This window comes from Macrosteles quadrilineatus, unplaced genomic scaffold, assembly GCF_028750875.1.
Source record: "Macrosteles quadrilineatus isolate MER2022 unplaced genomic scaffold, UCM_ALF_1.0 Scaffold_5__1_contigs__length_97177068, whole genome shotgun sequence".
In the NCBI taxonomy this organism is placed as follows: domain Eukaryota; kingdom Metazoa; phylum Arthropoda; class Insecta; order Hemiptera; family Cicadellidae; genus Macrosteles; species Macrosteles quadrilineatus.
The window spans coordinates 50,375,078-50,401,648 of NW_026542598.1; the positions used below are offsets into that span (position 1 = coordinate 50,375,078).

The 26,571-nt window shown below is 39.3% G+C and overlaps 1 protein-coding gene across 2 annotated transcripts; it reads right to left on the reverse strand.

Moving 5' to 3' along the window:
- Positions 1–182: 182 nt before the first annotated feature.
- Positions 183–25,707, reverse strand: LOC128995940 (valacyclovir hydrolase-like). 2 transcript variants are annotated; one of them, XM_054421005.1, is made up of 7 exons: positions 25,507–25,707; positions 22,353–22,443; positions 21,076–21,242; positions 17,929–18,082; positions 3,484–3,583; positions 1,793–1,948; positions 183–1,027 (listed from the first exon to the last, which is right to left on the reverse strand). In XM_054421005.1, the coding sequence occupies exons 1-7, from the start codon at positions 25,615–25,617 to the stop codon at positions 901–903; spliced, it is 906 nt and encodes a 301-aa protein (XP_054276980.1). In that variant the 5' UTR covers positions 25,618–25,707; the 3' UTR covers positions 183–900. The 2 variants fall into 2 exon arrangements, with proteins under 2 accessions (XP_054276980.1, XP_054276981.1); XM_054421006.1 differs by lacking the exon at positions 22,353–22,443.
- Between the last annotated feature and the right edge of the window lie 864 nt (positions 25,708–26,571).

The following is a 26,571-nucleotide window of genomic DNA, read 5'->3' on the forward strand; positions in this document are numbered from 1 at the left end:
TTAAGCGGTTTGAGAGAGCTTTGCCTGTCAATCCGTAGGCAGCGCCACCAGCGTTGCCATGCAATAGCATAGCAACGCTGGTGGCGCTGCCTACGGATTGACAGGCAAAGCTCTCTCAAACCGCTTAATGCTTTTTACCATGCGGTTGGCATTCTGGGTTATAGTTGTACGTTTTCTGTGCTAAAACCTAGCAATTTTAGTGACTATGTGTTGTAATATGCTTACCCCCCATGCAAAATTCTAAAACTAACAACAAAATAACTTCCTATATTCATGATATCAATCGTAACTTTGCAAGAAAATTAACTAAACTAGAATCTAAATAACCTAAGTACAATTTCAAAGAAGGCACTATTAAAAAAAATTAATGACTTTGATTGTTTAAGATTGAAGTAAAAGAAAGCGCCATTAAACCTATTCGTTGAGTCAACTTCTTCTGAATATAAATCAATTTTGCTTCCTAATTATAATGCATTCAGACTTATTCACTGGTTGTAAAGTTTCTGAAAGTTTATACAGAGTACAAAAATATTATTTACCTAAGCCAGTCTTATCCTGTATCACATTCTATAAACATTCAATAAGTGGAATGCCACAATAAGAATTGAATATGTAAAATAAACTTCAAAGCATTATCATATCCAGGGGATTGTTGATATTTCTAGCTTGTAAAAGCTAGATAGTGACAAAACTTTGAAAGAATAATGCACTATTTCAATAACACTATCAATATCACTACTGTACTGTATTTGTGTGGTACATTCAATGTAATTTCCATTCAATCTGGGTTATAAACTAAAATTTTTAAGTGCAAGACTTTTACACAAGAACAATTACAATTCCCATTGACCTTAAAGTATCCAAAACCATTGGTATTCTGATAACAACATACAACATTCACTACAGATTAACAATACCCGTAGCCCCCAGGTCCTCGGGTTTCGATAAAAAGTCGTCAATCATTGAGTTGATTTTGTCTGAAAACTTGTAGTGGAAATTATGTCTACCTTTTTTAATCACATGATACCTGAAACAATAAAAAGTACTTAAAAATGAAAAGTGTTTAAGGTAACTACAAAGCATAATGATCGTAAGCTTTATATTAAAGTGATCAGATAAACTATCGGAAATCAAGGCCAAGATTAAAAAAGTAAATAAAACACAAAAAACATATAAGAAAATTAAAATGTACTAAAGTAATGTGGCGTACTTTGGAAAAATTTACATGTTGGAAATCACAACAGATAAAACAATTTAATAAATTTATCAGGATATAAATACGGTCAAAAACTAACACAAAAATTATAGCCTAATATATTTTCACTAGGTTAGAGCTCACAGTAGGTGTGAGAGCGCTCATTGGAATTAATTTTGTTTGTGTTATGCAACAGCATTCAACAGGTTTGTTTATTGTAAGAACAATATTCAGAAGGAATAAAATCATATCATAACTAGCGGGATTTTCAATTGCAGCATACTTTTGCAACTAGAATATTACAACAACATGAAGCGAAACAACACTTCTTGCTGGACAGTCGCTGAGGAGACAAACGCGTCTTCTTTCTTATTTTCTGAATAGCCCTCGCACTTTGTGAAACTGCTAATTACTGAACCTCCAACTACGTCCATTGTGGTTCAGTAATACATGAAGGTTTTCACTGTTTCTACTGTGGAAACAAATGTATTTTATTCAAAAATCTTGCTTAGTATAAAATGAATTTAAGACCATTAGGGCACATTTATCAAGGATCATGTATTATACAGTACTCTGCTAGATGTTTCATGTACTCACTCCGCACTCTGGATGTGTCTGGCCACATATTCTCCATGATGTAGAGGTACTACAGGGTCCAGCTCTCCATGTAACACCAGTGTCGGACACTTCACTTGGGACAAATACTTGCGACACACCTCGCCATCTCTCTGGCTCAACGTGTTCTCAAAATATCTGTAGAGGCAAACAGACAAAACGTCAAGGAACAAATTGGTTAAGCAGTTGGTGTAAACAACATGAATCAGTAACTGTCAACAGCCACAGAGAAGTAAGGAGCAGAGGATTCACTCCATAAATCCTCAAATAAGGAATGGAAGGATTACACTTATATATGTAAACAGCACACAGTTTATCTGCATTGAAAACTATACAATTCACACATTTCATTTTTTTAACTATGCCTTTGACTATTTACAGAAGTAGAGCATTTCATTCCCATGCGCTGTAGCCAGTTTTACAAATCGTTTTATGTCCCAACCTTTCATCCCAGGACGCTAGGTCCTAGCCCGAAACTGGTTCACCCATTACATCAGACTAGTGTCACAGCATTATCACATGGATAAAATCCATTGGCAAAATTTAAACCTGGGGCCTAAGGCTCCCAAGCCCCGAGATCTACCACTAGACCAGCTCACTCCCAACCAGTTTTAGGATGAAAATGAATCTAGTTCAATTGAGCCACCAACAGAGTGTGCTGATGTCATTTACCAATTTCTGTTAAATGCCAAAGTTTTAACCAAACTGAACTTAAAGGACATCTTATTGTAAACTATAGCATCTTTTAAGTCACACCCAACTATTAAAGTAGTTGAAAATTTTCTTACTATTGAAAATTAAGGAAGAAAATAGAATTTGTACTGTAGCACAATCAATTTAAATAAGCATTGACAACAGCTGGTCCTTTACTTTACTTTACTCTACTTTACATTGAAATGGCAAACATACAAAGTAGGTAATTTAACTAAAATATGAATGGAGATGAGTGTAGGATGAGTGGCGCGATCTTGTAGTCTTGTTAGTGACTAAGGTTCGACTATTTTGACACATTCCTTAGACACAGCTGTTAATTAATAGCCCATACAGATAATGGCAACTAAGGGACCTACAGTTTATAGTGGAATCCGAACCACATTTTTGCCTTGGTCCATCCATATACTGTACAGTACGGTAGACTCCCTCTTATCCGGACTCCTCAGGACCGAGGCTAGTCCGGATAACGGTTTTTCCGGTTAAACCGACGTCCCCAAAAACTTGTAAAAACGGACCGTTTAAATGCATGTATACAGTATTTGACTTAAATTTAGGAGAGCATTGTTTTAAGACATGTGATCACTGGTCTCAAATCTTTCCCACGAGAACAGTTGTTAAAGTACCGCCCACTTCCTGCCGATCTAGTCCGGTTTAACCAATGTGCTCATAAAAATTGTCCGGTTGAAGAGATGTCATTTTCGCCGAGTGTAGTCCAATAAAAAGTTTTCCAGATAAGAGGGAGTCTACTGTAGATGGGTTGCCTACTTCACTACCCAATGGTCAATGGTTATACTCCCACAGACAATTGCAACTTTCAAGTTTAAGTTTGGCTAGCAACACTGTGCAAGTTTTATTTTGCACATTGAGAAACCTTGTGAGCATATTATTCTCCTGCGTAAACACAATTATTATTGTAACTGTGGTGGGCTAGTGAGGATATGAGTTGTAATTGTACTCACTGGCAGTAGTTAGTCCACAAAGTTGTCAGGTATTCAGCTCCATACACAGCCTCCAGTTTCTGCCTCAACTGTGGTGTCCACTGGCTGATATCCTTCAGCCCTGTCAACATTATACTACACAGTTCACTTCAGCAACTGCCCTTAAATGGCAAATCTGTAGACAGTTCTATATTGCTAGCCAACAGTGAAAATGTGACAGATAACAAAATAGATCATTAATACATGGTGACACAAAGGAACCGGACGTTTTTTAAATAAGTAATACACAGTAGTTAAAAGGAATAAACTGGTTTTAATACTGTACATAGTGAGGTAAACATTTGCCATTTGTTATAAATTCGTAATTTTTTGAAAATTACATCATGCATATGGCGGCCATGTACTTATCTACAAATGTTCATTCTGGTCTGAAAATCATCTGAAACTCGGGTGAGGAGGTTCAATGCCATTGATATCTTCTGTGATTGCAAACTTCAAATCCCCTAGAGTGCGTGGTTTGTGAGCATGAACACACTCCTTAAGAAACCCCCAAAGGATATAATCACTGGTGGACAAGCCGGGTGATCTTGGCGGCCATGGCATGTCACCAAAGCGAGAAATCACCTTGTTAGGAAAAATTCATTCAATACTGCTCTCTTTCTGGCGATATTTTCGGGTGTTCTCGAAGTTCTAACAAGGCCTGGTGGTTTCTTTCTTGTTATATTCCCAGTTGTTCGGAGCCCTGAAACCCATCTTAATAGCGTATTTCGGCTTGGAACCGTTCCATGGCGTTCAATATTAAAATGTCGACTAAATTCCTGCTGGATTTGACGGCGGATTCACCATTTCGGACCAAAGTATCGTATGCGAAAACGCGATGGTCTAGGGTCCACTGAGCGATTTTATCAAAAATGGCAAGCCTCACTGAAGGTAATGACATAACTTCAATCTTCCTACCATGTGCAACAACAATGGAACAGCTGTTTAAAAAACGTCCGGTTCCTTTGTGTCACCCTGTATAAATATTAAATGTGTATATAAATTTGTGACTAATTGTTTGAAGTTGATTGTCATCAATGAGAATCCTCTTCATCACTGAGACTGTGAAGGGGACATAGACACTGTGCCAGTTCCTTTCCCTATCATGGAACCTCGGAAATATTCCCTTTGTGTACAGGGTGAGGGTCAGCCCACTGCTCTACCTACAACTAAACTAACATGGATACTGGGTCAAAAAATGGCAAAAAAATTTGTATCCAAAACATCTGATCTATTTTGCGTGTACAATATAATTTCAATGTCATAAACTTATTATTTGACAGTTTAAATTTCAGTTTTTTTGTTGTTTTTAGGGGCCCTTTTATTAATAAATGCCTGAATAAGTCTCCATGCAAGTAATTTTTAATAACTAAATATGGCTAATGAAAACAACAATAATAAATAACACTAAATAAACACTCACACAGGCTCAACACAAAAACATATGACATAAGTTAGGCCAAATAACAGTACTGATTGTGGATGCGACACGTTGCTGGTAGATAGTGGTTCTACTAACGTTGTCTTTTTGCAATCTTCCATATAATTAATTCAATATGGGTTTCCCTGTTACATCCCTTTTTCAGCCGTCCTACTCAACAGATTTTTATGATTGAGGTATAATTGTAAAGCTTCTAGCAGAGTGACAAAGGGTAAATAAACAGGTTAGTGCCTTTAGAGATTTGTCCCTCAAGTGTTAGTTTTTGTTGTTGTTGTTTTCATTGCTGACCAACATTCTTTATAACTGATTAAATATTAAAAGTGAATTTATTTTCAACTTGAACAACTGCTTTTTCAGTTGGATGACCACAAGGCAACAAACTCGTAAACTTGTAAACAAGAGGCAAGACAGTTTATGATAATGGAATTTAAATAAGCTACTTTTTTATACTAAAATATTCCTTAAAAACAGTAGAGTCCCGCAAATTCGGCACTCGATAACCCGGCAGTCTGGATAACTCGGCCATCACTTGGCTCATAAAATTGGTGATTTTTTGAGTCTGAGTTAAACATGGACTCAAGCCAGCTCAAGTCAAATCATTCACAACTCGTACCAAGGATTTGTTGTAGAGTGAAAATTTAAAAACGTACGTTTTCATGTCCCTGGCCTTTTACTTCGTAGATACTGGATTTGTAGTTTATTATTATGTGTTTTAATATTTTTTGGGACGGGGGCAACATGTTACACACATTTATTTGGTTTTAAATAGGTTCTTGGTATTTTTTTCGTATTTTTAAAGTCTCGAAATTCACGACCATGACGTGTCCCTAGGGTACATTTTCCAACTTTCACGCTGTTTTTAGACTAATTATTCATGCCGAAATATATAAAGCCATATTTTTATGTCATCAATGGTTATTAAACTTACAAAAAAGGAGCATATTATAATTTTATTGTCATTGCAGACTGACTACCATGACAAAATAAGTCTGTCCCTCGATTTGGCGTCACAACCATTTGGGAAAAATTTTGAACTTTGGAGCACGACAGTGGCAAGCCTGGCGTCGATGGAGTCAGTTGGTTTTAGAGACTAGTTCGGGGTGTACGTCAGGATTGTAGTGCCGGTCGTTTTGAGTTGAAAGGAGGAATTACAAGATTAATAAAGGAAAGATTGTGTTTTTTGTAATTTTGGTGTGTCCATGACCGTACGTAGTCATTCGATGAAGTAGACATGGTGTTAGTTTTTGTTTATAAGATATTTCAATTGCTAGATTAACCTAGAAGTCCACTTTGTATCCTCGAACATGAGGTGCAGGGCTACCGCCAGAACAGAGCCAAATAACACGTAATTTCACGACCAAAGTTTCACGACCATCGCGGTTTTTTTCACGACCAATCCACCTTTATGGATTATAGTGTGTTTGGTCGTGACAATAACTTAATATAATTGTAAATGGAACAGTTTAGTTCAATTGAAACACATAGTTTTATTATAACTAACAGTATAATTGAAGGATTGTTTAGAAAGATTTAGATTATTCCAGACAATTCACGACCGTACCGCTTGTCCCTGACCATCACGTTTATGATTTCTATCATACAAATTTCAAAAATTAAAATATCGTCATATTTCAATGTTTTATACACAAAAGAAGCACACCTCTATACAAACATAACGATTTTTCGGGTCTCAGGTAAGTTTTTTCGGAGTTATACAAACTTAAAAAGATTTTATTGGCTTTTTTATATTTTTTGAGTTTTTTTTATTTTTTTCTTGAAAGACAAAATATACCAAAAGCTCAGTGAGCTTTTTATTGTATAATGGTCATTAAAGTAAATTAGTTTATAGCAAAACATAGTTATAAAAATAATATTAACTATTTTTAATATTCATTTAAAGGTCCGTTATGGTCGTGACAGGATTTTGTGTTTTTCTACTAAAGATGCTCTTTAAAAAGAAAACTACCAAAGATATTGCGTTACCATGGACATTTTATGAAACTTCAAATGTTAATGAAATAAAAAAAATAATAAAAGTTTTGAAAAAAGGGGACAAAAATTTGCAAAGTGCTTTTCCTGAAAACGTACGTTTTTAAATTTTCACTCTGTACTATATCTGGTGACTTAATACTGACTTGTAAAATAAATATAAACTAGTAAACACGTTGCTCGAAATCGAGCAATTCCAAAGAACTAAAGTAGTTATTTAAAAACAAATAAAAGTCATCATAATTTCCGATGAGTAAAAGACTTTGAATCGAAAAATAAATAACAGCAATTAAATTATACAGCTGATCAAAATGTAAACAATTATGTTCTTCATAAGGATAACATGGGAACTTTCAAAGCCACTGGGGCAGAGCCCAAGTGACTTTTTCAAAAATGTAAGGCCAGTTTGCAAATCTACGCGACACGCTCTTTCCAATGAGACGTCAATGGATAAAATCGGTTAAGAAATGGCGGAGGAGTTCAACCGACAAAGTTTCATGTAGCGTATTAATTATATAGATAAAAAAGGCAAGTAAAAGCTTAAAAATTGTATTGTTCTTATTTTTAACTCTAGTTCCTGATAACCCAGCATTTCACACACTCTGCACCCGTCCAGTCCACACTACGCCGATTCTGCAGGACTCTACTGTAACTATGTTTTTAATTGTTATATTATAAACAAATATATATATATATATATATGCATTTGAACGGATGGTGTTTTTGGCCTCTGGGGACCTCGAAACAAAAAAGTAAATTGGTCCCGGGTCTAGGTCTTACCATGAGACCAACGGTAATAGCTTATTCCCTATATGGGAAATTCACTAAAAAGAGTGCCGTAGCTTAACTCCACCAGAAAACAGTTTAAATTTCTTCATAAATTTGAAATCATCTCTATTTACCCAGTCCAATCTTCTGAGGACATTGTCAGTACAAACAGCTCACTGACATCGGTTTTGGATCCAATGTTGAAGGAACGTTTTTCTGTTATCTATTGTATCCCAAAAAGCTTATTCCATGATTCCCTGACTGTGTGTTCTGCTAAATTATCCCTTGCTTCGGCAACCCAATAAGCAGCGTTCTTTAGTGTTATTTCCTCTCGGGACAGTTTTCCTTCGACCAATTGTTGGCTGAATTAGAGAAGTAACATTAGGGGATATCGCCTTACAGGTGCGATAGCGGCAGATGCCCTTGGGCTGAGTAGGAAGACCCTGGGGAAGGTGGTTGGCTTTATTAGCGGCTATTGAGTATTCCGTGGACATTTAAACAAGATGGGAAGTTGAAAGCCTCTTATGTAGGAAATGTGGAGAGGAGGAGAAGACAGCATTCCACGTGATAAAAATGTGCCCAGCCCTACAAGGTCTGCGCATGAGATCCCTTGGCCTATCGACTGGAGATCAAAGTGAAGAACCATTGGGTATTACCATAGTCAAAAGGATCTCATGGTTCACAAAGGACCTGGGATTTGACAAAGAATGAGGACCTGTGAATGAGGGTGCACAATAAGCTGTTCTAGCTGCGCTGCAAATCCCATGGTTACTTGAAGCCTGGCCCTCTGTAAAAAAAAAAAATATATATATATATACAGTAGAACCTCGGTTAACCGAGGTAATTGGGACCGAGGGTACCTCGGATACGGCGAACCTCGGATAACACGGAACGTAACCTAAAAATCGTTACCGGGGCTAAAAATAGCTCAAGATATACTAAAACATGAACAAAAGTTATTAACTGAACTGTTGTTTAGTTTATTAGTACAAGAAATGTTATTAGTACGCAATAAAACGTGAGAGGAAACGGTAACACTCACAATACTAAACACTGTTTTAATATAACACTCAATTTATTGCACAACTGAATACGTATGACACAATGTACGTGTGACACAATGTGTTGTATGTGTGTGGCTACACAATGTACAGAAGTTTAGTTACAGTACAGTATTCCTGTTTACAAAATTAAATCAAAGAAATGAAAATTAATTTACTGTACATTGTACAAAAATAAACAAAGTAAGCTAATCTTTTTTCCCAAAGAAATCAGTTATTGTTTTTTGACTTAGATTAGAGGATCTTAGGCTAGCCGCCCTGTTGCGCCAGCGTCGCAGCCAAACTAAATCGTTTGTTGTTGCGGTTTCTTGTTGTTCAATGTATGCCAGTGCTCCCTCGATCATTCTTAGACCTTCTGTATGTGATATTTTCTCAGTCGCCCCATCAGGTTCATCGCTGTAAAAAAAACCTTTGTTTTACGTAACCGTAACGCAATCAAAAGGCAGCAGTTGGAATTTGTATGAAATTAGTTTTGGATTGATGAATGGGCAACATTTAACTAAAGTGTAACAAATATAGTTGTGTTAAAAAATTGATGTTGGATTATGTTGTTTTTATGTTAAAATTTTGCATAAATAAAAAATCAAAAACTTACTTGTCATCATCTTCTGGTTGGTTGAGCATCTGGATAATCACGTCATCAGTTAGGGCCTGATCCTCATCTCCATTGATCCATTCACTGATGTCCTCTGCACTGATGGGCTCAGCCACTGGAAGGTGGTTACAAAGATTCACAAGCTCTTCATTTTCAGGAGGACATGCTCTTGGCTGGTTTTCAGGAGCAGCTGTCTCTTGGCGGCTTGCCTTTTCAATTCCGAAAAGTTTGCGCCATGACCTTCTTATAGTGTCCTCCCTAACGTTATCCCAAGCTTCTGACACCCAGTAGACAACATCTTTCATTGTGATTAACTTGAGAGCATCAGTGACACCCAGCCCGTCCTCTAGCTTCTCCAGTAGATTTCTAAGCAGCCTCTTTTTGTAGTTTCGCTTAAAAGTTTCTAGAACTCCCTGGTCTAGAGGCTGGATGAGGGCAGTAACGTTTGGAGGCAAAAATAAGGCTCTAATGCCATCGCTGACTAGCTCATCAGCATCTGGATGGGACGAAGCGTTGTCAAGAATAAGAACGGCCTTGCGAGGGAGTTTTTTGTTCTCCAAGAAAGCTTCAACGACTGGAACGAATTCCTCAAAAAACCATTGGTTGAAAATCCGCGAGTCCATCCATGAGTTTTTCTGGTTTGTGTATGTGCTGGGAAATGTGTCCACATTAGTATTTTTAAAAGCACGTGGCTTTTTATACTTGCCTATTACAAGTGGTTTGAGTTTCAAACTTCCTGCAGCATTGGCACATCCTAAAACTGTAACTCGATCTTTAGATTTCTTATACCCAGGAGCTGATGTTTCCTGCTGACTGGCTAAAGTTTTTGAGGGCAACATTCTGAAGTTAAGGCCTGTCTCATCACAGTTGAATATTTGATCGGATGTAAGACCCTCACTCAAAATCAATTTTCTTATTTTTTCTTCAAAAACTGTCACATCAGTTTCATTACCTGAAAGTTTTTCCCCAGATATATTAAGTTGCCGCACTCCATAACGGTTCTTCCATCGCATTAACCACCCGGAACTAGCGGTAAAAGGTTCATCACCATCGCCAAAAGATTTATGGAAATCTAGCGCGTTTGCCTGCAAAATAGGCCCACTTATTGGACTTCCCCTTGCTCTCATTTCCGAAAACCATAAGAATAAAGCCTCGGAAGTTTTTTCATACTCACACTTTTTAAACGTTTTTCTCTCTGAATTGCAATTGGAATTTAAGCTCTGAGCACCCCATTTTTCTAACTCAGCCCTCTTCCTCCTCCAATCTCCGACGGTAACCTCACCAACACCCAAGTCTTTAGCGACTGTTCTTATTGACTCACCATTGTCCAGACGACGAATCGCATTTAGTTTAGTCTCTCAGGACACAACGACACGTTTGCGTTTAGCACTCATTTACACCTACTGTAACTGCACTTAAACATACAATAAAAAAACAGTGATAGACACTTGACTTGTAAAAGTAAACAAAGGACTGCCACTGAGACGAAATGGCGTCTTCAGGCAGACCGATGATGCACGAACACATCCGAGCTGAAGCTGTACACCAGGACAGCCCACTAGATGCGCAATAAGCTACGGAGTCGAATCGGGGTGGTGGGGAGAGCGAGTGGCTCAGTCGCGTCTCGGCATTGGTGAAACAGTTCGCATTGGTCCGGCGGCTGTAACGAGTTATTTTTCCTAGGGGGGTAAATTTTCGTTATTTGGCCGTGCAATTGTTGAGGTATGCAAGCGGCGGTGGCGAACCTGGCCAGCGCCCTTTGACCCGGCTTATCAGTTCGGATAAGCTTGGGTATCCTGGGACTACTGGATAGCCAAGAAGGACATTCTAGTCGTGGATCCCGTGCAGTGAAGAGCGAGCGTGTGTCTAGTGAGACGTCCAGTGGTGTACGTGACAGTGGTGTCGGAGTACGTTGGTGGTGTGATCGCGCCGAGTAATTGGTGTAAGTTGGGTACAGACCCACTATTGGTGAGTGGACGACGTTCCTTACATTTTGGTTTAAGAGTTGATAATATTAATATCTGATTTGAATGCGAGAGTTAGAGTTGTAACCGTGCTGGTCAAAGCCTGACGGTAGTTAGGATTTATATTAGTCAGGAATAATAATAAAGTGTATTCCTGACGGTTCTGGGCAGGTGCTAGAGCGCAAATAATATAATTTATTGACTGTAGTAGTTATTATTTTGCGTTGTACCAAGAGTTAGTTATATTACTAATAACTCTGAGGCCCGACAAACCTAGGCTGCACGATTTAGCGTGCGTAGTTGGAAGCACGCGGCCAATAGGCTAGTAGCTAATTTTATTAGTCTAGTGACAGAAGCCCAGCTAAGTAAAAGTAATATAACGTGGACATCGTAGCAGTAGTGGTAGTAGCAGTAGGGTTGGTATTGATTAATCAGTTGATTATTTCAATTTAACCTGAACAGCTTGCTTAGTAATCCAACACGTTAGCTTGGTAGCTTGGATAGCGGAGTACCGGCTATCAGATAATATATTTATCTAGTGTTTGGAACTATTTAATATTTATTTATCTGCTACTAAGTAACTCAATAATTTGGTAGTAGTGCAATTGACATTTAGCTTTGCTTGTTTGGCTTGGTATTTATTGAGACCAGCTACTAGTGGTGTAGTCACTCTACCTATAGTGCACTTGTATTGATATCTGGTATTATTATTGAGTGAACTGTTTGATTGTTAGCTTGGGCAATAGAGTTGTGTATTGGATTATAGTGGCCTAGTAGACCCCGCCTGGTGATAACACGCGTTGTGGTTTTTATTGGCAAGTCGTCGTGTAACTCACCGTGTTTTAGGCTCTCTGGGCTTGACTATTGGATAGTTAGGACGAAGCCCGAGTTGCGTAGTCAGCAACGACCCCTAGGAGTGTGGAGAATCGGCGTAGGTCTGGTAGTGATTATTGCACGTTTGTTGTGGTGACTTGTTTTTGACTTGTTCACAGTGCCCGTGTATGAGCCAGTCCTATACCGGTTAGACCCGGCTATTGGCCTAGTGGTTTCCCTGACCTTATCGCAGACCCTGGAACTTTACCCAGCCATTGTAGGCTGCGTCGCAAGATGGCGCCTGCGAACAGGGACTGAGGTTGGCAGTGGTGCTGAGTTGCTGACGTATTTACGGCGCCCGAACAAAATAATTTTATTTGTGCAGATTTGCTGCGGACTTGTGCAGATTGGCTGCGGACCTGAGCTGTTGAGCAGAGTTTTAGGCAGACCTGCTGTGATTTTATAGTCGGTTGGGTAGGCCTAACCTGTTTTCTGTTACAGCGTGGTGTTGTGAACCCTAATTTATTTAGTGGTTGTATACATAGATATTAGTTAGTAATTTTATTTTGCTAATTAATTGAGCTTTAGTGTTGAATATTATTTGAGTGAGAACCCTTATTGTGTATTTGTGGTTTGACTTTTACACCTATAATTGGTTTGATTTAATAGTACGGTGTTAAATAGATTTTAATCGGTTTCGCTCTTATTTTTGCGTATTAGTCGTAGTATTTGAATTTTAAATATGGTTGTGACTACGAGTACGACGTCTGTGCTGGGCGGTACGCCTATTACGTCTGCTATTGCTACGACTAGTTCTGGGGTTAGCTCCGAACTGTCGGTGATGACGACATCGTCATTGTGGCCGGCGTCGTCGCCCGTTTGGCCGACAATTTCTTCGGTAGTGGCTACGACGGTGACAACTTCGTTGACCTATTCCGCGCCAGCGACTATGTCCTTGGGGTCGCAGCCCCGGGACAGTCGCGTGGGTTGGATCTATGACCTCTCGAAAGGGGAGCTCATGAGAACAATGGACCAGTATGGTTTGGTGACCACTGGTACTTCTGCGGAATTACGGCAGCGATTCTCGTCGTTTTGGAAGCAGCGGAATGCCCGTCGGTATAGCGATGATAGGCTGTGTACAGCTGGGGCTGCTGCACCGACATATTTACCGCCGGCTACTACAACTGTGGAGCTTCCTGACCCCCCGAGAACCGTACCTCAGGTACTGGGTAATACGGAATCTGACCAAGCCGAGGTAGTGAGAATTAGCAGGGAGTTAGAGGCGGTCAAAGAGATTCTTGGGTTGTCTTTGGAGACTGATACCCGGACTCTTCGAGAATATCTGGCATCGGTTGTGCGACAGGCGAGAGGCTCGCCGAGTAATGAGGTCGGCTATGGGTTCGAAAGACCCGCCAACCCTATGTCCCCTGTTGTGGCTGCTCCCATGCCTACCTTTGGGTTACCAAGTAGACCCGAGGGATGGCAGCGATCTAGTGATAATTTGGAGAGACCAGTCCGTCCTTCTAGTGTGGAGGTGCCACGTGGATCGGGTATGCTCTCGAATGAGGCCAGCAGGGTGGAGCCAAAGGATTGCTCCAAAGTATGCAACACGGTACGGAAGTGGGGGTTAAGGTTTGATGGCCGACGAGACCCTGTGTCGTTCCTGGAGCGCCTTGAAGAGCTGATGGTCTCGTACTCTATAACATCAGAGGACCTGCTCAGAGCGCTGCCGGAGCTGTTGCAAGGCTCAGCGCTTCTATGGTACAGGAATTGCAAGGAGCTCCTGTATTCATTCGAAGCTTTTCGGCATCAATTTGAGATCCAGTTCCTTCCACCTGGTTATCAGAGGAATTTGGATGAGGAGATCCGGAAAAGGACGCAGGGTGAGACCGAACACTTCCGAGATTATGTCGTGGCCATAAGTACCTTGCTTAGGCGTAGCGGTACGTTGTCAGAGCATGGTAGATTGGACTTGATCTACAACAATATGCGTCCTGAGTACAAGCTGATGGTACGCCGGCGTGACTTCAGCAACCTGGCCGAGATGGTGGAGTTGGCTGAAGATTACGAGGCCTATCTGCGAGAGAAGGCAGCCTTCCGACCTCCTCCTTCACCAAACGTAGCGCTGGTTTTGGAAACCGCCTACGTTCCCAAGAAGAAGGCTGGGAAGTGTTTTGAAACGGCCGCGGTCGAAAGACATAATTTTCAGAGACCATCCCTTGAGGCAAAGTCGATTGGGCAGAGAGTATATTTTGACTCTAACCGGGTCCGTGAACAAAGGCCCGTAATGACTAGGGAAGTTGCAGATGGTGCAAAGGATGTGCGTTGTTTTAGGTGCCAGGAGATTGGTCACTTTGCCAGAGGCTGTGGCAAACTGAGGACCGTCTCCTGTTTTGGATGTGGGAAACCTGGTTTTACTGTGAACCAGTGTGGATGTCGTGCGGGAAACGGCAGGCCAGCTCAGACATCAGGAGGTCAACTGAGCGAGGCCACCCGAAACGAACGACCTCAGAAGAGTGGTCCGAGTGGCTCGGAAAACTGAACAGCTTGGTTGGTGGAGTGGAGGAGGACCAGCTGATTTCGGAGTCAAGGCCCTTTGTGGAAGTTGTGCTGATGGGCAGCGTTTTTAAGGCATTATTGGACACTGGCTCCGTAATTAGCTTGGTTGGGCGAGGAGTCGCCAACCATCTTCAGCACCAGGGTGTAGAGCCGTGTAAGCAAATCACTCCTCTGTGGATGGCAGATGGGACACGGTCAACGGCCGAATATTCGTTTTGGCTAGCAGGAGAAGCTGCGGGAAGACGGTGGATGGGAGATGCCTTGTACGTCCCCACTCTCACCACAGACATGATTCTGGGTATGGATGTCATCCGAGACCTCGGATTGGTGACATGTGGGACAGAGGTAGTTAGAATGGGCGTGGGTGATGACTGTTCTGGCCAAGGTGGCCGCATAGACAGTGTCAAAATTGGTGACGTAGACCCCGAAGGCCCTTGCAATGGAAATCCCCGTCTGGTTCCTGATGCCAAATCATTCAGCACCATGTTGGCTGGTAGTGGCAAGTAGAAGAGTTTTTTTTTTTGTTTTAAGTTTGAGACCTGTGGTGTAGGATTCACCATTGGGTTAGGGGTTGGAGTATTTTGTTTTGGCCGGAGTTCGAATATTTTTTTTCTTTTTGGCCGTTTTCTTTTTTTTCATCCCGATGTAAGTGGGGGATGTAACGAGTTATTTTTCCTAGGGGGGTAAATTTTCGTTATTTGGCCGTGCAATTGTTGAGGTATGCAAGCGGCGGTGGCGAACCTGGCCAGCGCCCTTTGACCCGGCTTATCAGTTCGGATAAGCTTGGGTATCCTGGGACTACTGGATAGCCAAGAAGGACATTCTAGTCGTGGATCCCGTGCAGTGAAGAGCGAGCGTGTGTCTAGTGAGACGTCCAGTGGTGTACGTGACAGTGGTGTCGGAGTACGTTGGTGGTGTGATCGCGCCGAGTAATTGGTGTAAGTTGGGTACAGACCCACTATTGGTGAGTGGACGACGTTCCTTACATTTTGGTTTAAGAGTTGATAATATTAATATCTGATTTGAATGCGAGAGTTAGAGTTGTAACCGTGCTGGTCAAAGCCTGACGGTAGTTAGGATTTATATTAGTCAGGAATAATAATAAAGTGTATTCCTGACGGTTCTGGGCAGGTGCTAGAGCGCAAATAATATAATTTATTGACTGTAGTAGTTATTATTTTGCGTTGTACCAAGAGTTAGTTATATTACTAATAACTCTGAGGCCCGACAAACCTAGGCTGCACGATTTAGCGTGCGTAGTTGGAAGCACGCGGCCAATAGGCTAGTAGCTAATTTTATTAGTCTAGTGACAGAAGCCCAGCTAAGTAAAAGTAATATAACGTGGACATCGTAGCAGTAGTGGTAGTAGCAGTAGGGTTGGTATTGATTAATCAGTTGATTATTTCAATTTAACCTGAACAGCTTGCTTAGTAATCCAACACGTTAGCTTGGTAGCTTGGATAGCGGAGTACCGGCTATCAGATAATATATTTATCTAGTGTTTGGAACTATTTAATATTTATTTATCTGCTACTAAGTAACTCAATAATTTGGTAGTAGTGCAATTGACATTTAGCTTTGCTTGTTTGGCTTGGTATTTATTGAGACCAGCTACTAGTGGTGTAGTCACTCTACCTATAGTGCACTTGTATTGTTATCTGGTATTATTATTGAGTGAACTGTTTGATTGTTAGCTTGGGCAATAGAGTTGTGTATTGGATTATAGTGGCCTAGTAGACCCCGCCTGGTGATAACACGCGTTGTGGTTTTTATTGGCAAGTCGTCGTGTAACTCACCGTGTTTTAGGCTCTCTGGGCTTGACTATTGGATAGTTAGGACGAAGCCCGAGTTGCGTAGTCAGCAACGACCCCCTAGGAGTGTGGAGAATCGGCGTAGGTCTGGTAGTGATTATTGCACGTTTGTTGTGGTGACTTGTTTTTGACTTGTTCACAGTGCCCGTGTATGAGCCAGTCCTATACCGGTTAGACCCGGCTATTGGCCTAGTGGTTTCCCTGACCTTATCGCAGACCCTGGAACTTTACCCAGCCATTGTAGGCTGAGCTATCCCCGGCAAACGTTTGCGACTGCACTTTTAATATATTTTTCCAGTGCAGAAAAGCTCGTCGCACGGCGAGCGGTGTCGGGTTACAACACCTGCAGCTGCTCTGGCGAGCGGTGTCGGGTGACAGTGCCGTATGCATTCGGCAAAGATAAGCGCTAAGCTACGCAAATATTTGGCCGAGGAAACACAACAGTTGCCAACATTTTACTGTACAGTAGTTTTAACGCATTGCAGGCTAGCGTGCGTATTGCAATAAAAGGAGCACCCAAACGCTCATTACTGTACGTAGTTTGTGCGTGTTTCTTTTGCTTTTTAAATAAAAAAAATCGTCCGAGGACGGCCTCGGTTAACCCGGAGTCTCGGTTAAGCGAGGCTCGGTTAACCGAGGTTCTACTGTATCGCCTAATGAGGTAAAGCCATGTTTCAAAATCAGGGATTCTATTTTATTTATTTTTATTTTTCTCGGTAGTGTCATTAGAATTTACCGACAACTTTTATCCACTAATATCTAGCTGTCTTATACCAAACCTATTCTCCCAACAGGTTCATTGCCATGTTTGCATTGGTTTTTAAATTCAATTGCTTTGTCTTTTCCCACTTAATGGGCCACCTAGTGATCTCATTTGAGAGAACCATATAAATAATGCCTTACATGTCTTTTTGTACTCAAACTTTGTCATAGTCTTCTGACTTGAAATTTTATCGAAACTGCTGCTCTGAGAAGTCCATGCTTCAAGTTAAGATATTTTACAACGCCAATCTCCCACAGTCACTTCAACAACACCTAGCTACTTTCTTAATAGACTCTCCATTGTCAAGATGTTTGATTGCAGTCTATTTAAACAACTGTACGTTTTTGTTTACCACTCATCAGGTTAAAAAATAACACACTACACACCTCACAACATACCAGTAGCTTCAAAGCCACTACAGTATTGACAACTAAGCAAACAAGCTACAAAATGGCAATAATCAACCACAAACGCTCACGACTTCGGCCGAACACCTCGACTTTTTTAGTTTTTTCAAGCCCCGAAGCAAGGATAATCGGGACTGGGATAGTTGGTACTCAACTGTACTGTTTCTGGTCTACCCATACAAAAAGGTTATTCACAAACAGTAAACAGCTTGATTCACAGCTTTAAACTCCACCTGATATGAGAAGCTGGCATTACCCTGGTAGATTGCAACATCCTCCTTAGTAATATACGCCATCGGTGCGAGCAGCACAGCCCGGTGTAAATTGTCAGGGTGCAGCGCCGCCAAGATGATGGCTGTGATGGCTCCATCACTCCATCCCAACACAGAGTACTGCCGTCGGTCCAGTTTCTAAGTATAAATAGAATATTTTATTTCAGTTGTTTAGCTTTAAGTGTTTTCTAACCCATTGTAACATTGTTTTAGCTTAAATAAATCACTGGGTTATATATCATTGACTATATAGTCAATGGTTATAAAGTCATTGTCTTAAATTCATTTTAGCGAATTTTCCAAATAGGGAATAAGCTATTACCGTAGTACTCATGGTAAAACCTGGACCCGGGACCGATTTAGTTTTGAGGTCCCCAGAGGACAAAAACACCCTACGTTCAAATTCATATATATATATATATATATATATATATATATGAAATGAAATGAAAATGATTTATTTAGTCAGGCAAAGTTAGGGCCACATGGCCCTCTCTTACACTTAACCTGTTTATACAAATCTAAACATACAAATAAAACAAAACAATGTACAATACAAATAAAATACTATAATCTATTTACAATATTTAATGTAAAAAGAAACAATACACTTTTAAAACATACCACCTTACATAAACACCCACACACACACACACCTACACACGTACACGCACACACACAACACACACTCGCAAGAACTAGCACACTCACACGCACACCTGTCAGTGATCAACCAAGCGCACGCCTAGGATATACCTGTCCGTTAGCGCGACAACTCGAGCAAAAATGATCCGATTTTGATTAAATTTGGTAGAAGCATGTAAACCTACATTTATTCAAACGAGTTTGCGAACCAGCATGATTGGACTATGGGAACGGGGGTTTTTGTATGGGATAAAAATTGGTTTTTCCCATTTTTGACTCTAAAAACCTAAAATTTCACAATTTCTTTCCAAACCATTTTGTTGAGCTTAGAAAATGAAAAAAATTGTATATTGAAGCATTGTTGTATGCCTAACGGTTACGGAAATAATTAAAAAAAACTAAATTTAAAATTTCCATGTTATTCTTATGGAGAATAAATAAATTGTTGTAGTTTGCTTGTTTAATTTATTATTTACTTTTGGATCCTATAGTACACATCTCTTCTATATAGTCCAGCCAACCAGATAGTAGGTCCAGCTGTAGCCATATTATTAGTAAAATGATGAAATTTTGCTTGTAATATACGAGGGCTATCCAGAAAGTGACAAACGTTTTGGCCTGGCGCGGCTGTGAGCGTGGCTAGGACTGCCATCTTAGCGTCAGAGTATTCCTACACCCAGTACGCAACCAGCCGTGGTAGCTAGAGCTTCGGGACTTCTGTACTTTGTATGCAGTTTGCAGAATAGAGTTTTGAAATGAGCGCTACAATTGTAAATACCGCCAGTTGAAGTGTGTGGTGTGATTAGGATTGTATTGGCAAAAAATTACAAACCCATTGAAATTTATCGCCAGATTTGTGAAGTGTACGGCCTAGGAATAATGAGTGAAAGCCGAGTGAGGCAGTGGTGCATTGATTTTAAAGTAGGCCAAACCAATGTTCATGATATGGGTCGCAACAGTAGGCCTAGTCTTGTAAGCTGAACTTCGATTGGTGGCGAAAATCGATGAAAAAATCCGTGGAAATCGTCGTTTCACGATCAAGGAACTCTTGGAACTTTTTCCTCAAATTTCACGAAGTTTTGTCGTTAATATTCTTGGATACCACAAATTTTGTTCCAGGTGGGCTCAAAAACTGCTAACGGAAGACCACAAAATAACAAAAAGTTGCTGCAGCACTAACATTAATTAGAAGAGTATGACGAAATTGGAAACCATATAAATGGTCGTATCGTAACTGATGACGAGACTTCCGGGTAAAGCACGTCAACTGTGAAACAAAATGCAGTCGATGGAATTGGGTCACACGCATTCCCCCAAGAAAGCGATAAAGTGTTTGCACACACTATCAGCAAGAAAAATCATGGCTAAGGTATTTTGGGACGCTCAGGGGGTGATTTTGTTAGGTAGACTTTCTTGAAAGTGGCCAAAAATTAACTCAGAGAGGTATTGCAAAACATGCCGAAAATTAAGACGTGCGACCCAAAACAACAAAAGGATCCAAAATTAGCGGAAATGTTTTGTTTTTTCATGACAACGCCGGTCCACACACGGGCAATCGTACCCGAGAGTTATTGGATGGGAAGTTTTCAATCATCTGCTGTATAAAGTCCGGATTTGGCGCCGAGTGACTACCATCTGTTCCCCAGCGATGAAGACGTTGCTCGCTACGCAACGCTTTGACACTGCCGCTGAACTCCACACCAGTGTAATCCAGTGGTTAAACTCACAGGTGGTAGATTTCTTTAAAGAGAGCATTGAAAAGCTAGTACCACGCTATGATAAATGCCTTAATTTAAATGGCGTCTATGTAGAAAAATAGCCTAAGGTTTGGCTTCAAAATTTATACCGTACAGTAATAATTGTTTTTATTTTTATTTTGTATGTGGTTTATTTCAAATTGTCTGCTACTTCCTAGATAGCCCTCATACATAGAATGTTTAGAGTCAAAATCATAAAAGAAGTCTTACAACATCAGTAGAAAGGCATTTACAATTCTAGCACTGCTTAAACAGAGTCTATGTGTTCTATAGATAAAAAATAAAAGATCAAAGTGTGTTATAGCACATAATAGCACTAGAATGTAGAAAAACAATTGGCGATGTTTGGAAATTTGCTAGTCTTGTTTAACATTATTGTATAGCTTTCAGTGGAGTGAATTCTTCAATACAGAGAAAGCTCTCCTCGACATAGAGACCTATTCTTACGTTATGTTTCCTAGGTATGCAGACCTTCAGCTAAGAGTGGGCTACGGTACTCTGTCCAGTGTCCACTAGACGACACAATACACAATTCTTTACACTGTAGTACAAGTCTTGAGTAACAACAAGATAACGGCTTTCAAGAGATCTAAAGTCTGATATCTGGAGTAAAGTTGGTAAAAAGATTTTTGTTTCTAAATAATTTTTTAATCCAAATATTATAAATGGCCTAGTCAAAATTGAAATAACAAAATCTTAATGAGCGTGCAAAGAACCAAAAGTATTTACATTCATTAGAGCTCCTACGACTTTGGCGTCGTTCACATAAAAATCTGGCATGAATTCTCGTTGAGGAGGTCTGCTTTTTCCATACCCAATTGGATCCCATGATATCAAGGTATACTTTTCTTGATCTAAACCACTGAACTGTGGAGCAAAATCACTTTGCATTGTACCTGTAAACAGAAAAATTTTGATATAAAAAAAAATTGTAGTTTTCATCCCTAGGAACGAAAGTGGCTCTTTTTGGTATGCAATCGTGATGTACGATTAGGTACCAAAAAGACACTTTTGCTCCGTGTGATATAGGCCTACAACTATTTTAATCATACTTTGGGAATAACCTTCTATTCATGACAATACCCCCGCCGCAGCAAACCTGCCGATTAAGCGAATTTCCATTTGTCTGAATTCATTTTCAAATCTATTTAAATAACATTAGGCTTAACGAGTACCTAGGTTTGCTGCTACAAGGAAACTAATAAGGTGTTTTCTTTTTAGTAAAATATTAATACGTTAGTATAAAATAAATAAATTTGCCAAGTTTGACCAAAATATATCCATAAACAAGAAAACTACAACATTTTACAATATCCTCCATAAGAATAAAATGGGAATTTAAAATTTACAGTTTTTTGAATTTTCTCCATTACTAATAACCGTAAAAAAACACTTTGATATAGGCCTACTAAATTATTTGTTTTTTTTATGCTCTTTAAAAAGATATAAAGAGAAATTGGGAAATTTTGTGTTTTGAGGGTCAAAAATGAGAAAAACTATTTTTTACCCCATAAAACCCACCGTAAAACCCCATTCTCATGGTCTGATCATGCTGGTTCCCTGACTCATTCAAGTTTATCCCGCCTTACACCTTTAAACCAAATTTCATCAAAAATGGACAAAAATTACTTAAGTTATCGCGTTTACGGACGTATTCATATCTATACTGTATATACATAATATATGTAAATGGCAACCTATAGGCCTACTCACAAAAAAATTTATAAACAATAAAAAAAAGTTTATCTTTGCGATCAAATGGCGAGTATAGGTCGCCGGGCACCATTTTCCTGACTGCTCGAATGAAGTTATCTTCTAGACAAATTTTTGCTTAGTGTTGGTTTTTTAACACAAAATAAGACAATGTTATTGTTGGTTATCTTAAAATTAGGCTAGACAGATTTTGCCTACCATAGTTTTTCCATCTGTGATTTAACTTATGTTAGCCTATTTACTTACCAAAAATATAATATTGTACACCATTTCAATTAATTTGATTTACCTACCCATTGCTCCTGGTAAGAGAAGTAAATTATGTTTTCCATTTCCGACAACAGTATAGTTGATTGTATAGTTGTTTATAGTTGTAATGTATTCCTAAAAAGTTAAAATTCTCACTTAGTTGAACAGTATTAACAAGAGTTTTGGGCAGACTTCCATATCTGTTGGCACTAATATCGAATGAGTACTTTTTATCGATATATCTAACAATCGATATATCGATAAAAAGTACTCATTCGATATGTTTGGTTAGTTAGGTTAGGTTATATATCGATTAATCGATATATCGATAAAAAGTACTCATTCGATATAAAAAGTACTCATTCGATATTAGTGCCAACAGATATGGAAGTGTCCCCAGAGTTTTTGATAAATCAGTTCTTACAAATAAAAAATTCCAAAAAGAAAAAGGTTTTTAATCATTAAACAGTAGTCATCAAAGCTTCCATAAGTAGCCTAGCCTATTTTTGATCCAAGATCAAATCGCGGAACATCTATCTATTTTGTTATTTTAGTCCTTTGATTAACTTAACTTGGTTACTGTTACTTAACAAATTTGTCATCAATTAACTTATTTAGGCCTACAGCACATAAAAGCACTTCATTTAACATGACTAACTGCAGTATATAGCCTAAATGTTGGAATTCAGCCCCCTAATAAGAAAAAAAGAGGGTCGTAGGGGGAACGGCGATTGTTCCATTGAATTTCTGGCCCAGAAAATAGGGGGTAAGTTATACTTTCGGTCTCCATGTAGCATTGCAACATTGTCACTTTCCCCAGATCCCTAAGTATACATGTAACCTTACTGGTAGGTAAATAAATAAATAAATAAATAAAATTTTCCCGTTAAGGGGCAAAAAAGATAAGTGTTGCAATCGGGGTATATTTGGATTCATTAAATAAAAGGAATCCATCTAAGGCAAAATTTGTTTTTGTTAGAGGGGAATTTACCCCCTTAAAAAGTAAAAAGGGGGGTCGAAGGGGGACGGTGATGGTTCCATTGAATTTCTAACCCAGAAAATGGAGGGTAAACTTAATTTCAGTCTCCTTGCAGCATTGAAGAGTTTACGGGTAAATACTGTACAAGGTTTGAGGGAAAAAATACCTGGGCAAATTTCCACTCCCCAGAGCCAGAAGCCTAAGTTAAGCCATTTCGGGTTGAATTTGAGTGAGTGAAATAGAATGTTATCTGTAGCTAAGGGTTCCCAGGGACCCTCCATCAAAAAAGAGGACAAAATTACCCACCAAGGGTGGTCCTAGACATATATTTGGGGGGGGGCCTGGGGGGTATGGAATACCCCCCAGCAAAGAAAGGGGGTCCGGGTTCCCCCCCGGGAAAAATTTGGAAATAACGTGCTAAAATTAGTACTTTTTAAGCTATTTTGAGGACCTAGTTTAATGTGTTCAAGCTACCCAGTTTATTTTTCAAAGGTCAAGAAATGTTAAAAAATAAACTTGAGACTTGTGGTTTTAATATCAAAGGAATACCGCAACATTACAACACATTCAAGCATGTTTGATTTACAAAAACACCCTGGTGCCAATGTGCATGCTAAACAGAACTTGTCCAAAATCAGACCATGATTTTGAACCAGAGAACTTATTTTATCTAAGAAGTGTTTAAGAACTAGCACCCAACACGACTGCATTATACCTGCCCAGCAAGCAACAGTTCATGTCGACCACGCTTAAAACAAGTAAACTTTTCTGAAAATACACATTTTCTTTTCGGCATTAGGGTAGGCCCTAGGGACGATCAACATGGACAAATTAAAAAGTAAGATAATTATTTTTTAATTAGGCATGTAACATGTAACGTAAAGTAAGCAAGTAAGGAGACAAAGAGCTAGTCACTGGTCGACGGCCGACGGTCGCTAGTATGCTACTGGCCTGGCAAACTGGCTACTAGTGAGCAGAGTTATTCAGTTTCGCATTCCGTTCTTTTTAGCGAATTTCCCTATAGGGAAGTAGCTTACCGTAAGTCTCATGGTAAGACTTAGGCCCGGGACCGATTTACTTTTTCATTTTGATGTCCCCAGAGGCCAAAAACACCATTCGTTCAAATTTTTATATATGTATATATATATATATATATGTGTGTCCGTGAACACGATAACTTGAGTAATTTTTATCCGATTTTGATGAAATTTGGTTTGAAGGTGTAAGGCGGGATAAACTTGAATGAGTTCGCGATCCAGCATGATCGGACCATGGGAACAGGGTTTTATAGGGGGTTTTATGGGGTAAAAATTGGCTTTTCTCACTTTTGACCCTCAAAACACAAAATTTCCCATTTTTCTCTAAACCTTCTTAAAGAGCTTAAAAAAATAAACAATTCAGTATATCAAAGTGTTTTTGTACGGTTATTGGTTACGGAGAAAACTAAAAAAATTGTAAATTTAAAATTCCCATGTTATTCTTATGGAGAATATTGTAAAATGTTGTAGTTTGCTTGTTTATGGATATCTTTTGATCAAACTTGGCAAATATATTCATTTTCTACTAAGCAATAATTATTTTACTTAAAATACACACTTTATTAGTTTCCTTGTAGCAGCAAACCTAGGTACTCGTTAAACCTAATGTGATCTAAATAGATCGATTGAAAATCAATTCAGCCAAATGGAAATTCGCTTAGACGGCAGGTTTGCTGCGGCGGGGGTATTTGTTCTACAGTCTATTTCCAATGGATTCTAGCGTACGTTATACACGAAATTTGACCTAAAGAAAGAGGAAATGACACTTTTATACGTAAGATATTATTAAAGTGCCTAGTATTTTAACTTAGTTTAATGTTATGATGACGATTAATTATAAAAGCTGATTGCTAATATTAATACTTGCAGAAATATTTTTTTTATTTTCTCTCAAAGTCAAAATCCCGGACATTTGAAAGTATTGCCAAAAATCTCCCCGGACGTTTTTTTTGTACCCAAAAAGAGGACGTGTCCGGGAAAAAGAGGACGTCTGGGATCCCTATCTGTAGCCTAACTTACTTGTTATGAAATAAACTTACTACTTAGATAAATAAATCAAACAATAGGCCCTATGTACTTAGGCCTTTGGTTGTAAAGGCTACATATTCTTATGCTATGTATGGTAACTTGCGAAATTACAAATTTAATCAACCAAACCTACAAAAATATAATTTGACTAACCTTTAAATCAAAGGATAAATTTCTTTGAGTCATCATGGCTGTTTGTACATTCAAAATCTGCCTTTTAAATTGAAATGACTTCTTCAAACATATTGTTCTGATCAAACACATCCTCAGTATTTAGAAATACAGACCTACAGGCCTAACTTATATTGCTAATAAAAAGTTTAAAATATCAATAGGCGTAGCTAATAATCCAAGAAGATGTAAACAAAACAATACACTACACAGTTGACAATTCTTTTCGATCCCCTACCATCTCATTTTGTTTACTTTACTTACTGTACCAACCAACCAGCTGTGACTGCTGTGCTCTAGCGGCTCTAGCTCTTGTTCTGCTCCTTCTGATATGGAGTTAGCTGTTCCAGTTCCATCCTCATCGTCCAACGTTCAACCATAGATTTAAAATCATACTCTAGGGGGGTCGCTGTCAAGGCGCCACCACGTCAAACCGCCACCTCAGTGTTTTGGTCAGAGGCGTCAACCTGCTACCACAAAAAAAACAGAGTTGGCGGGTTGACGTGTACATACATGTCTACTTGCCACCACGACAACGTGCCATCACGACAACCCGCCACCACCAGTTTTTATTATAGGTGGTGGGTTGTCTTGAAGCTCCATGTTTGATGACGGCAACCCACCACCTCGCATGTATGCGACAACGTGCAACGTGCCACCCCGTCAACCCGCCACCACTCTATTACGAGGTGGTGGGTTGACGTGTACGCTCAATGTTCGGTGCCGTCAACCTGTCACCACGCACGTATGCGACAACTGATAGTTGACCTGTATGTATAAGCTATTTATGTTATATCAAATCGATATATTAGTTTAACCAAATGAATGTTTTATTAATTCCATTTTCGTTTGAAAAATAAATAATGTGTGGACTGCCAATGATGATAACGTACTAAGCTACTTCAGTACTATAAACACTTCAGTCACAACTAAACTAAGTCTTTTCTAAAAACTAACTTTTTCATTAAAGGCGAACATTTGTCAGATAGCAACAATAGTTCCAATACGTCTTGCGGGTAAGCACAGTTTGCCAATTTTGACTAAACT

Excerpts from the sequence above, each read along its gene's own strand:
- LOC128995940 (XM_054421005.1), bottom strand. The coding sequence starts at position 25,617 with ATGTGTTTGATCAGAACAATATGTTTGAAGAAGTCATTTCAATTTAAA. Across the intron at positions 3,584-17,928 it reads GGATGTTGCAATCTACCAGG|GGCTGAAGGATATCAGCCAG; the intron begins GTAATGCCAGCT and ends TAATGTTGACAG. Across the intron at positions 1,028-1,792 it reads AGACACATCCAGAGTGCGGA|GTATCATGTGATTAAAAAAG; the intron begins GTGAGTACATGA and ends TTATTGTTTCAG.